Source organism: Mesoplodon bidens (assembly GCF_964165515.1).
Source record: "Mesoplodon bidens genome assembly, chromosome: 8".
In the NCBI taxonomy this organism is placed as follows: domain Eukaryota; kingdom Metazoa; phylum Chordata; class Mammalia; order Artiodactyla; family Ziphiidae; genus Mesoplodon; species Mesoplodon bidens.
The window spans coordinates 80,471,130-80,485,017 of record NC_138165.1 but is presented as its reverse complement, the minus strand read 5'-3'; the positions used below and the strand labels follow the sequence as shown (position 1 = coordinate 80,485,017).

Genomic DNA, 13,888 nt, shown 5'->3' with positions numbered 1-13,888 from the left:
TTATTTGACTTTTTTAGTTTCTAAAATTTTTGTAATAAGCATGTAAATATTTTTATGATAATAAAAGCTTTAGAAAATAACTTCCAATATGAAATTGGCAGAAAAGCCTAGTGAAAAATCCAACTGGAAGCAACTTAAGATCTACTGAGCAGTTATTATGGGTCAAGAATTGCATTAACTGTTTTATAACATTCGATCACATTTAATCCTCAGTATAACACACTAACAGGTAATACTATAATGCAGAGAACCCGAGGAACTTCATACAGCCAACAAGCAGCAGGACCCAGATCTAAACTAAACAGTCTGATCTCAGGGCACCTGTGCTCATCCTCTAGCTACATCATCTCCCAGGTTACTTCTGGGTTCTGTGTTAGCATCTAATCTATTATTTCCAGACAATTATATTTGTATTTTATCTACTTATTTTTTATGTTGGTTGGTAGATTTTTTTGCAGCAGCTTATTGAAAAATAATTCACAATACCATACAACTTACTCGTTTAAAGTGTACAACTTTTGGACTTCCCTGGTGGCACGCACTGGTTAAGAATCCGCCTGCCAATGCAGGAGACACGGGTTCGAGCCCTGGTCCGGGAAGATCCCACATGCCACGGAGCAACTAAGCCCATGCGCCACAACTACTGAGCCTGTGCTCTAGACCCCCACGAACCACAACTACTGAGTCCATGTGCCACAACTACTGAAGCCCGCACACTCTAGGGCCTGCAACAAGAGAAGCCACCACAATGAGAAGCCTGCACACCACAATGAAGAGCAGCCCCCCTTGCCACAACTAGAGAAAGCCCGTGCGCAGCAACAAAGACCCAATGCAGCCAAAAATAAATAAATTAATTTAAAAAAATCAAAATAAACTGTACAACTTTTGCTTCTGAATGGTTATTGAACAGAGTTGTATAACCATCACCACAATTGATCTTAGAATCATACCAAAAATAAGTCCCTCACCCATTAGCAGTCACTCTCTATTTCCCCCCAACTTTCCCAGCTCTAGGCAACCACAAATCTACAACCTGTCTCTATGGGTTTGCTTATTCTGGACATTTTATGTAAGTGAAATCATATAATATGTGTTCTTTTGTGTCTGGCTTCTTTCACTTTGCATAGTGTTTTCAAAGTTCACCCATATGGTAGCATGTACCAGTACTCCATTCCTTTTTATGACTGAATAATATTCCATTGTATGGATATACTGCATTTTATTTATCCATTCATTGGTTGATGGACATTTGGGTTGTTTCCAAATTTTGGCTACTGTGAGCCATGCTGCTATGAACATTTGTGTCCACGTTTTTATGTAAATGTATGTTTTCCATTCTCTTGGGTACATACCTTGGAGAGGAAGTGCTGGGTTATATCGTAACTCTATGTTTATTTAGCCTTTTGAGGAAATGCCAGGATGTTTTCCAAAATGGATGTACCGTTTTACATTCCTATCAGCAATATATAAGGGTTCCAATTTCTCCACATCCTTACTAACACCTGTTATCTGTCTTTTTAGTTTTAGCTGTCCTAGTGGGTATGAAATAGTATCTCACTGGAATGTGTATGCATTTCCTTATTGACAAATAATGCTAAGTATCTTTTTCACATACTTATTGGCTATCTGCATATCTTCCTTGGAGAACTCTCTATTTAGATCCTTTGCCCATTTTTAAATTGGGCTGTTTGTCTTTTCATCATTGAGTTGCAAGAGTTCTTTATATATTTTAGATACAAGTGCTTTATCAGATATATGATCTATATATATATTTTTGCCTATTTTGTGGGATGTCTTTTCACTTTTTTGATGGTGTCCTTTGAAGCACAAAAGTTTTCCATTTTGATAAAGTCCAATTTATGTACTTTTTCTATTGTTGCTCGTGCTTTTGGTATCATATGTAACAAACCATTGCCTAATCCTATGTCACATATATGCCTATGTTTTCATCTAAGAGCTTTTAGTTTTAGCTCTTATATTTAGGTCTTTGACCATTTTGAGTTACTTTTGTATATGATGTGAGGAAGGTAGATATATATATATATATATATATATATTTTTTTTTTTTTTTTTTGCGGTACGTGGGCCTCTCACTGTTGTGGCCTCTCCCGTTGCGGAGCACAGGCTCCGGACATGCAGGTTCAGCAGCCATGGCTCACGGGCCCAGCTGGTCTGCGGCATGTGGGATCCTCCCGGACCGGGACACGAACCCGTGTCCCCTGCATTGGCAGGCGGACTCTCAATCACTGCGCAACCAGTGAAGCCCTAGATATATTTTTTAAATCATGTTTTAAAGGCTAGAATTGGCCTTATCTTTTACTCCTATGTCTCCATCATTCCCATCTCATCAACCATCAGCTAACAAAGTTTAAAAACTCAGACTCTGAAGTCAAAATGCCTAGATTAGAATCCCAGTTCTGTCTCATATGACCTTGAACAAGATACTTGATCTCTCTGGGCCTTAATTCCTTGCCTGTAAATTGGGGATGATAACAATCTCCACCTCAAAGATGAGGATTAAATGCTAATAATATATACAAAAGCTGAGTGCAGTGCTTCCCATATTGAAAGCACTTAATAGACTTCAATTATTAATTATTAGTTTCTAAATATCACTCAGGTTTGTCCACTCTCTCCAGCTCCACAACTTCTACCTTACTTTAGTTCACCATCATTTCTTACGTGGATTATAAATCTATTCTCAAATGGTTTCCTGCCTCTAATCTTGTCTTCTTCCAAATTCATTCTCTACTCTGAACCCATAATGATCATGACAAAATGTGTATCTGATCACCTATCAACCCCCTGAATTGTAGAAAACAGTTCTCTGGTGCCTCTAGGACAAACTCCAAATTTCTTAACAACTGAGACATGAAGACTTTCAGGTCTGGCTACTATTTACCTCTCTAGCGTAATCTCTTACTACCACCCCTACCTGAAGCCATGATTTCTTATACGTCCAGAAAATTGGCTAAATTCTACTTATCCTTCAGGGACCACTTAGACACCATTTTCTCTAGAAGTCTTTCCAGATGGCTCATGGCCAGTCCAAGGATAAATATCCCTTCTATAGCACTCTGAACACTCCCTGATCAACACACTCAATACACTGTGTAAAAATTAACTGTTTACTTACATCTATTTGAGACGTGGTGGGGGGAAAGCCCCAGTATTTCATTTATCATTGCATCCCCTAATGAGTACTACAGTACGAGTTATATGGCAACATTTAATAAATGTTACATGGATGGAGGAATGGCCTCAAAGCACACGTATCTCAAATTGGTACTTTCTCCACTAGAGAACCCACTAAACAAAGCCACACCCATGACTTACTGAATGATATTTTCATGTTCACAGTCTCAAAGTTTCAATTAAATATGAATACTACTACCATAGCTATCATGATGCACACGTGCCTGATCTCTGATTGGCTATTAACACTAAAGGAAGTCAAGTAGTCAAAATGTTTGTTGTGTCAAGTGTACAAAAGTCAAGCTACATGAATTTATTTTTCAAGTTACTATATTTTCTAGTCCTCACCTTCTCCACAGAGACATTTTAGAATTAGACAAAAATGAAGTTCATGCAAACTTCAATAATCTTTATGAAGCAAATTCAACTTGCAAGGGAAAAAAAGAAGAAAATTTTGGATAATTTTATTGCTTTAATTGCTTATTTTAATGCAACTTTTTAAAAAAATCACTTCAGAAAGTTATAAACTCCTAAAACCCATCACTTAATTCAATAAAACTCAATCTTAACCTCTATTCTACTTGGAATAAAAATATGGATTGGAAATAATAATTGGACTTATCTCTTAGAAACACATCTAAATTATTTATGGATGAATTAGAGGAAGTGGAAGGTTGGCAAATTTACCTGTAAAACCATGTGGGTCTGTAGCCTTTGAGAGTGAGCGGAATAATTAGTATTCCAACTTTGACAATTATTAATCTATTCAAACTTTTCATTTCTTGTTTTGTCAATTCTGCATTTTCTATTTCTCCAAATATAAATGCAGTTTGTTTAGGTTTTTAAATGCGTTAATGTATATTCATATTTTATAACTAAAAATGCCTTACATATGGAAAAAAGCTATTGGAAACTACAATCAAACTATAAATTTGTGAAATCAAATTTGACCCATGCATCAATATTTTAAGACACAATTAATTTGAAAAAAATATATACCTCTACCCATACTTTCTCTTGAAAACAATCCACATACACTTGACAATCATCAGAAGCTATCAACCTGTAAGTGGGGCTGGCAAACTATTTCTTGCTCTCTCCTTGCTAAGGGACCCCATCTAATTTCAATTCAGTTAAAGAGAAATGCTCTGTGAGTGAGCCATCAGGAGCAGTTCATAGAGTTCAGTTAAAGAATCAAAGCAGTTACAGATTTTCCCTACTAAAAGACTTTATGCTCCAGGTATCATTATTATCCTCTATCTTCACACGAGGATACTGAGACTTAGAACAGGTTACTTATCCAGGGTCTGGTTCCACAGACAATGATTATCTCTATTATTCTGCCTCCAATATACTAAACTGATAAAGACGAAAATATAGTAAACCAAAATATGTAACTAGCTATAATTCCTAGAAGTCATATCACAGATCACTAAAGGAAAATATCATTTTGTCAACTTAATATTCTGTTTTTTTTAAGTGAAGGCTGTAATTCAGTATTTAATCACTGTTTCAAATATGTTTTAGACATTTTTATCCTAAACAGTTACCTATGAAATAACATCACCAGGAAAACAACAAACCCCTTGTCTGGATTTTATGGTCTCTGTGCTCCTACCTGACACTGGTTAATAGCTGCATGGTTGCCATGGAATGGAGACTGTCTTTCTTTATCTCGATGATGCCGACTGCTGTGTTTACTTCTCTGCAACTGCTGGCGTAATTTTGCAATCTGAAAAAGGGAAAAATAACAAGTATGTCAGAATGTTTTCCACATTACATAAAACATACCCATGTTTAATAAGAACCAGCAAAATTCAGCCTTAATAAATCTCTTGAGTTTTTAACCATCCCACAAAAATCTGATTTATTGTAAAAAAATTTATATATACACATATATATATATATACACACACACATCTGTATATGCATAAATGTATATCTTTCTTTCAAAGAAAAAATTATGTTCCAACACTATTCTGAGCCTTTAAGCTTCCCAAGTACTAAACAAATGAAATTTTTAGCATTTAGAATAAATTACATTATACATTATAGCTTTCACAAAGAATTCAAAAATAATGATAAGTATTCTCTCATTTCACTTACGAGTCACATTTTATTTAGAATTAGTTTTCTTTAACAAACACCTAACCTTCAACAGCTCCAAAACGTAAACAGTATTATTTAAAAATCAACTCAAGCTCCCCAGGCTCTGGGAGGTTCCTGGAGATGTGCTGTCCACTGAGCATAATCAAATTATGAATAAACATAATAAACATCAGCTCTGTTAAAAAAAAAAAAAATCAACTCAAGCCATGAAATGCATTCAGATACAATCTTTAAATAACAAATACAATTTCAATCAATATCCTATATTATTCTTTGACTGAATTTTTCTGTTTTATTGCTACATTATGTATAAAATACAAATGTCCTAATTATGGGCACAAAAAATGGTAATCATAGCACAGGGCCATAATCAACTTGGTTATACTGGGTTACTGAAATTCAGAAATACTACCACTGTATATAGAAAGAGTAAGTGTGAATTTGTTGTATCACTGCAATCTTATACATTTGATATTTATATTAACAGCTATGGACTCTCATTAAAAATAAAGAAAAACACATAATCAAGTAAGTTATGCATACATTTCCCCATTCGAATCTTTATTCAACATAATAACTGTTTTTCTGTTATTTCTCAAGTAAACAAAACCACCAAAAAAACCCCCCCCAAAATTAAAAAACAATGGAAATTGACAAATCTTTGCTGCTCACAACTTCAAGGAACTAGTCAACGAAGGGATCAAATTTCCACACCCACTTCCTTGGAACCATTTCTCTGACCTCCTTAAGTTGATCTGTGCTGCCCCACGATGCTGAACGCTTGTGAGACCCTTTCTTTTTTTCAGAATACTCTTCAGCCCATGCACTCTCTGTCTATAATGGGAAAAAGAAGGAAGAGGTTTTAATAAAATAATTAATCATTTAACAATAATGAATGCCACATTTGCGACAACACAGATGGACCTTGAGGGTATTATGCTAAATGAAGTCAGACAGAGAAAGACAAATACAATATGATCTCACATGTGGAATCTAAAAAAACAAACAAACTCATAGAAAAAGAAATCAGATTTGTGGTTACCAGAGCTGGGGGTCAGCAGAGGGGGAATAGGATGAAGGTGGTCAAAAGGTACAAACTTCCATTAAAAGATAAATAAGCACTGGGGATGTAATGTACAACCCAATGGCTATAGTTAACACTTGCTGCATCATACATCTGAAAGTAGCTAAGAGAGTAGATCCTAAAAGTTCTCAACACACACACAAAAAAAGTTTTTGGGTAACTCTATGAGGTGATGGATGTTAACTAAGCTTATTGTGGTGATCATTTTGCAATATATGTATGTCAAGTCATTATGCTGCATACCTTAAACTTATATAGTGTTATATATCAGTTATATCTCAATAAACCTGAGAATATTTTCCCTTTCTAAAAAAAAAGGTATACCATATTTTTCTATTACAAAATACATTCCTATTACAGAAAAACTAGACATTAGAAAGTATTTTAAATAACACAAATTACCCATAATTTTTAGTATCAGTTACTTAATTGCAATATTTTAGCCTATTTCTTTCATTTCTCTAATAAAAAATTCATTATTATTATATAATTATAAGCATAGCATTTTTTGAACAAATGCATACTAATAATAGTTAACATTCCTGTGATCTTACTATGTGCTAGGCACTGTGCTTTATGAAAGTACAGTGAAAGGTCTTCACTGTATTATCTGATTTAATACATACAAAAAGTTCTACAAGTTCTGCAGATAAGGAAGTTGTGACAATGAGAGGTTAGATAAGTTGCCTAAGGTCACACAGCTGGGAAGTGGCAAAGCCAAAGATATAAACCTGAGACTCCAGAGTTTATAATCTTAACCTCTTAATTTTGTCTTTTCTTGCTTTAAATATCTGCAGAGTACAGCCTCAAAAATGTTAAATTCTTAGTGGTTACACAAAATCCAGAACTTAAAAACATTGTATCAGAAAAAAATATTATTCTTGGCATATGAAAATATGCTCAACCTCACCCCATAATAAGAGAAATGCAAGTTAAAACTTCACTGAGACTGGGCAATCTGATCACATACACCCTCCTCCATTGTTGGTGGAATGTAAAATTAGTACAGCCTTTACGGAAGGTGATTTTGCAACTGCTGTCAAAGTTACAAATGCACATACTGTTTGACACAACCACCCATATTTTGGTAATTTATACTGCAGATGTACAAACTTACACCTTTATGTACAAAATGACATATATTATTCCCTATAGCACTGTTTTTATACAAGATTAGAAAAATGTAAATAGAGGATTGGCCAAATAAATTATGGCTTATCTTTATAGTAGAATAATACACAGCTATAAAAATGGGTAAGAAAATCTACACTGTATTTTTAATGCAAAATAATCTCCATGAGATACTGTTAAATGAAAAACTAAAGGCTCGGACTTCCCTGGTGGCACAGTGGTTAAGAATCCACCTGCCAATGCAGGGGACACGAGTTTGAGTCCTGGTCTGGAAAGATCCCACATGCCATGGAGCAACTAAACCTATGCTCCACAACTACTGAGCCTGCACTCTAGGGCCTGTGAGCCACAACTACTGAGCCCGCGTGCCACAACTACTGAAGCCCACAAGCCTAGAGTCCGTGCTCCGCAACAAGAGAAGCCACCACAATGAGAAGCCCGTTCACCACAATGAAGAGTAGCCCCCACTCACTGCAACTAGAGAAAGCCCACGCACAGCAACGAAGACCCAATGCAGCTAAAAACAAATAAAATTAATTAATTAATTAATTAAAAGGAACTAAGAGAAAGCAAGTACAATGCATGAATCTCAGACTGGATCCTGGTGAAAGAAAGGAGGGAAGGAAGGGATCTTGGGTAAACTTTAACGTGAACTGGATTTGGGTGTTACATGATATTATGTAATTATTAATTTTCCTAGGTGAGCTAATGCTACTGTGACTATATAGGAAATATCCTTATTCTTAGAAGATATATGTTGAAAGATTTAGGGATAAAGTGTCATGACATCTGAAACACACTTTCAGAAAGCAGAGAAACACACACATAAAAATACAAAGATTAGTAAAGCAAATATGGTTATGTTTAAAACTGTTGAATCTCATGACAGCTGTCATACCCTTCCAATTTTTTGGTATGTTGAACATTTAATTAGTAAAAAGTTAAAAGGGGGAAAAAAACCCAGAATCTTAAGTCATATCAAATGACATTTTATAAAATCCACTTAGGACAATTCCATAAAGAAATACTTCTATCAAAAAGTATTAGACCTAGGCTTCCCTGGTGGCGCAGTGGTTGGGAGTCCGCCTGCCAATGCAGGGGACACGGGTTCGTGCCCTGGTCCGGGAAGATCCCACATGCCGCGGAGTGGCTGGGCCCGTGAGCCATGGCCGCTGAGCCTGCACGTCCGGAGCCTGTGCTCCGCAACGGGAGAGGCCATAGCAGTGAGAGGCCCGCTTATCGCAAAAAAAAAAAAAAAAAAGTATTAGACCTTTAATCCATTTTGAGTTTATTTTTGTGTATGGAGTTAGAGAACATTCCAATTTCATTATTTTACATGTAGCTGTCCAGTTTTCCCAGCATCACTTACTGAAGAGACTGTCTTCCCTCCATTGTATATTCTTGCCTCCTTTCTCATAGATTAGTTGACCATAGCTGCGTGGGTTTATCTCTGGACTTTCTATCCTTTTCCATTGATCTATATTTCTGTTTTTGTGCCACTACCATACTGTCTTGATGACTGTAGCTTTGTAATATAGTCTGCACTCAGGGAGCCTGATTCTTCCAGCTCCATTTGGCTATTCGGCATCTTTTGTGCTTCTATACAAATTGCAAAATGTTTTGTTCTAATTCTGTGAAAAAATGCTATTGGTAATTTGATAGGGAATGCATTGAATCTGTAGATTGCTCTGGGTAGTACTGTCATTTTGACAATATTGATTCTTCCAATCCAAGAACATGGTACATCTCTCCACCTGTTTGTGTCATCTTTGATTTCTTTCATCAGTATCTTATAGTTTTCTGAATACAGGTCTTTTGCCTCCTTAGGTAGGTTTATTCCTAGGTATTTTATTCTTTTTGATGTGGTGGTAAATGGGATTGTTTCCTTAATTTCTCTTTCTGATCTTTCATTGTTAGTGTATAGGAATGCAAGAGATTTCTGTGTATTAATTTTATATCCTGCAACTTTATCAAATTCACAGATGGAAGACCAGATACTATAAAACTCTTAGAGGAAAACAAAGGCAGAACACTCTCTGACATAAATCGCAGCAAGATCTTTTTTGATCCACCTCCTAATGTGAAAATAAAAACAAAAATGGGACCTAATGAAACTTCAAAACTTTTGCACAGCAAAGGAAACCATAAACAAAACAAAAAGACAACCCACAGAATGGGAGAAAATATTTGCAAATGAAGTGACTGAAAAGGGATTAATCTCCAAAACATACAAACAGCTCATGCAGCTCAATATCCAGAAAAAAAAAAAAAAAAGGAAACCCCATCTAAAAATGGGCAGAAGACCTAAATAGACATTTCTCCAAAGAAGACATACAGATGGCCGAGAGGCACATGAAAAGATGCTCAATATCACTAATTATCAGAGAAATGCAAACCAAAACTATAATGAGGTATCACTTCACACAAATCAGAATGCCCATCATCAAGAAATCTACAAACAGTAAATGCTGGAGAGGGTGTGGAGAAAAGGGAACCCTCCTACATTGTTGGTGCGAATGTAAATTGGTACGGCCACTATGGAGAACATAATGGAGGTTCCTTAAAAAACTAAAAATAGAGCTACCATATGATCCAGCAAAACCAATCCTGGGCATATATCTGGAGAAAACCATAATTCGAAAAGATACATGTACCCCAGTGTTCATTGCAACATATAAGCACTATTTACAATAGCCAGGATATGGAAGCAACCTAAATGTCCATCAACAGAGGAATGGACAAAGAAGATGTGATACATACATGCAATGGAATATTACTCAGCCATAAAAAAGAATGAAATAATGCCATGTGCACTGACACAGATGGACCTAGAGATTGTCACACTGAGTGAAGTAAGTCAGACAGAGAAAGACAAATATCATATGATATCGCTTATATGTGGAATCTAAAAAAATGGTGCAAACGAACCTACTTACAAAACAGAAACAGAGTCACAGATGTAGAAAACAAACTTATGGTTAACAAGGGGCATGGGGGGCAGGGAAAAATTGGGAGACTGGGATTGACTTATGCACACTACTATATACAAAACAGATCACTAATAAGAACCTACTATATAGCACAGGGAACTCTACTCAGTACTCTGTAATGACCTATATGGGAAGAGAACCTAAAAAAGAGTGGATATATGTATATGTATAACTGAGTCACATTGCTGTACAGCAGAAACACAACATTAAAAATCAACTATACTCCAATAAAAATTAATTTAAAAAATAAAAATGGTTAAAGAAAAAAGTATTAGACCAACAAATAAATGCAGGAAGAATGACAATAGAGTTAGAAAATGATCATTTGGAACTACTACAGTAATTGTTGATTCAAGCAAGAATCATCAACAAATGCCAAAACCAATGCACGAAAGCTTGTTGGGGAACAGGATATTTACAGTCTCAAATATTTCCCCACAGACTATGTACATACAGTTACAAAGAGAATCTGGTGGGTCAAACTTAACATTACTGACATCGGGCACCTCTTGATGCACATGCACAGAGAGGAACACACAACGCATATAGTACTCCTGCCAAAAATGTTATTACTGAATGTAACAGTTTAAAAAACAGATAAACCCAGGCTGAGAAGATTCAACAAAAATACTAGCTTGCACTCTTAAAAATATCAATGTCATGAAAGACAAAGAAAAGCTGAGAAACTGTTCCAGACTAAAGGATTCTAAAGAAACATGATACCTAAATGCCACGTGTGCTCCTTCACTGGGTCCTAGCTTACGGGAGAAACTACTACAGATAACATCATTGGGGAAACTGAAAAAAAAAATGTCTATGTATCACATATTAAATAGTAGCATTGTATCAATGTTAAATCTCCTGAATTTGATAATTACTTTGGTAATATTTTTTAAGTCTTTGTTCATATACATCCTGAAGTATTTGAGAAGAGTCAAAATTTCTGTAAATTATTAACAATTAGCAAATAATAACAACAGTAATAATAACAATTATATATACACAAAGAAAACAAAATATGCAAAAATGTTTATTGGTGAGGAGTATAGGGTGTTCAATCTACTACTCTTGGGACTCTTCTATAAACTTGGGACTTTTTTCCCAAATAAAAAGGTTTTAAAAATTAGAGAAATTACTAAAGATATTAATTTTAAGTATAAAAATTCAAGGAAAAGCAAAGGAATATAAAAGTCTCCTATAGATTTAAGAATTAAAAATGAGAACAAGAATATTAGTTGGTAAGGTAAAAATAAGCATAAAGAGCAAAAGACAACTTTGTTAATTTCAGTGATAAGATGTTCAGGCAGGAAAAAATCCTCGGCAAAATCATTAATTTTACTTAAACTCCTACTTTAAAAGACAATTGCTTTCTTTGTTCAACTAAGAAGCTGTGCCTTTATTATAAGACACTCAGGTATTAATAAAAAGTAAAATTGAGTTTTAATTAAGCATGTTTCAATTTTGTTCAATTTTACATTGTATACTGGAAAGCTATTATGCATCTTCTAATGTATCAGGCACTAGACTAGGTACTGGAGTTAGACAGTTTTTATTCTGAAAGAGTTTCTTCTAGGACAGAAGGAATAAATAGCCACTTATGCTATGTGATGACTGAGGTTCCCTAAGAAAGGCACCTAATCCAGACCTGGAAGGACAGGGAAAGTAGGTAGGCAAGGTTCTATAGTATCGGGGGAGGCTGCTATAAGCATCAGAGTATAAGCTGTCCAGGCAAATGGTGGGAAAGTGTTCCAAACAGAAGAAAAAACAGGAACACCAGTCAAGTGGTAGCCAGAGCTAGGTCACAGCAACTTGACCACAGCTGTGGTCACGGCCACAGCTAGGTCACAGTAACTCAACAGACTTACTGAACTGCTTCTACAGATCAAGGGGCTCCCAATGGCTTATAAGAATGTATATTCTTACCGGTAAGACAAAATATCTCAACTCACTCACTGAATCTGAAACTGCAGAGCAAAGAAAGAGGGTTGCAGAAACGTTCAAGGAAATGCACCCATACTAATTTAAACACGACCTGTGGATTAAGCAGAAAGCAAGTAAAGACTGTATTTATTTCCTTTTTTAAAAAATTTTATGTTGGAGCATAGCTGATTAACAATGTTGTGTACAGCAAAGTGATTCAGTTATACATATATATGTATCTAGTCTTTTTCAAATTCTACTGTATAGTACAAGGAATGCTGCTCAATATTCTGTAATAACCAAAGTGGGAAAAGAATTTGTATTCATTTTCTATACAACGTGGCCTAATCTCAGCAAAGTTACAGATTTTGAATAAATGCAGAGTTCTACAGAACTCTTCGGTTTAAAAAGTCACAATTTCAGAAAAGATTCATTACTTTTAATGAGTACAGACTCTGCATTTTCATTTCCGTAGTTGCAACTGGAGTATAACCCTCAAGGTAATTCCTAATCCCAAGCATCTACCCTAACAATGGGGCTCAGTTTCAAGAGCATCAGAACAGAAAACAAACTAAGTCCACCAGGAACATCTGGAATTCTAGAAACCAGTATGTAAATCCAAGAAACACTGCAAAGTGTATTTACTTGGTCTTGTAAAAGGATATTCTCTCACAAAGTGCTGAGATCAAGCAACCATCAGTGATGTAAATTTGAAGTCTAAATTAAGATGTACCTTAGCTGATTTTCAACAATCAGTATAAAGAATCTTTTAACTCTTTAAATGATTTTCTTTCTTCACTAGCCATAAAGCTTTAACTGTTCTGCTCATTCAATCCTTTGCAAATATTCCTTTAGTGCTTATTCCATCAGGTACAGTACTAAGTCCTGAGGATGAAAATACAGAAATGAACAAGCCAGACACAGTTCCTGCCTTCATGGGAGCACCATCTAATGAATATGAGAAACATTAAATAAATGACTAGACAAATATTTAATTAATTATAATTGTACTAATTTGCTATGACAGAAACTACACCTAACTGAGACACATCATCAACTGGCTCTATGATTTTGGACTTCAGTTTCCTCATCTGTAAGACTAGGAGGTACATCAAATGATCTCTTAAGATTTTTTTAATTGAAACTTTTTATAAATTTAAAAGTACAAAACTTTGCTTCCAGAGTCCCTTTGTCGGGATATTTACATTTACAGACTCTACCAGCAATAGCATATAATCCCCATCTTGCAACACACGAAGATTTTTGGGCACAAAAATATAAGGCTGGATGGAAACTAAAGTAATCTTTACTGTAACAGATTTTTAAGTCCAAATTCCATATATTAAATATAATGTGATGTTCTGAACTGACTATAAAGAGTAAGTGGGACGGGAATTCCCTGCCAGTTCAGTGGTTAGGACTCTGCACTTTCACTGTCGGGGCCCAGGTTTGATCCCCG

At 35.4% G+C, this 13,888-nt stretch overlaps 1 protein-coding gene across 2 annotated transcripts in view; it reads right to left on the bottom strand.

Annotated features, from left to right (window-relative positions):
- The window catches only part of FAM117B (family with sequence similarity 117 member B), an 84,831-nt gene that overhangs the window by 24,650 nt on the left and 46,293 nt on the right, over positions 1–13,888 (bottom strand). For both annotated transcript variants that reach the window (XR_014016567.1, XM_081243279.1), the window contains exons 3-4: positions 6,046–6,138; positions 4,814–4,927 (exon numbers count right to left, since the gene is read on the bottom strand). Coding sequence is in view for 1 of the 2 variants with exons in the window: in XM_081243279.1 (XP_081099405.1) it covers positions 4,814–4,927; positions 6,046–6,138 (207 nt within the window). In the remaining variant the exon portion in view is untranslated. The remainder of the gene's footprint in view (positions 1–4,813; positions 4,928–6,045; positions 6,139–13,888) is intronic.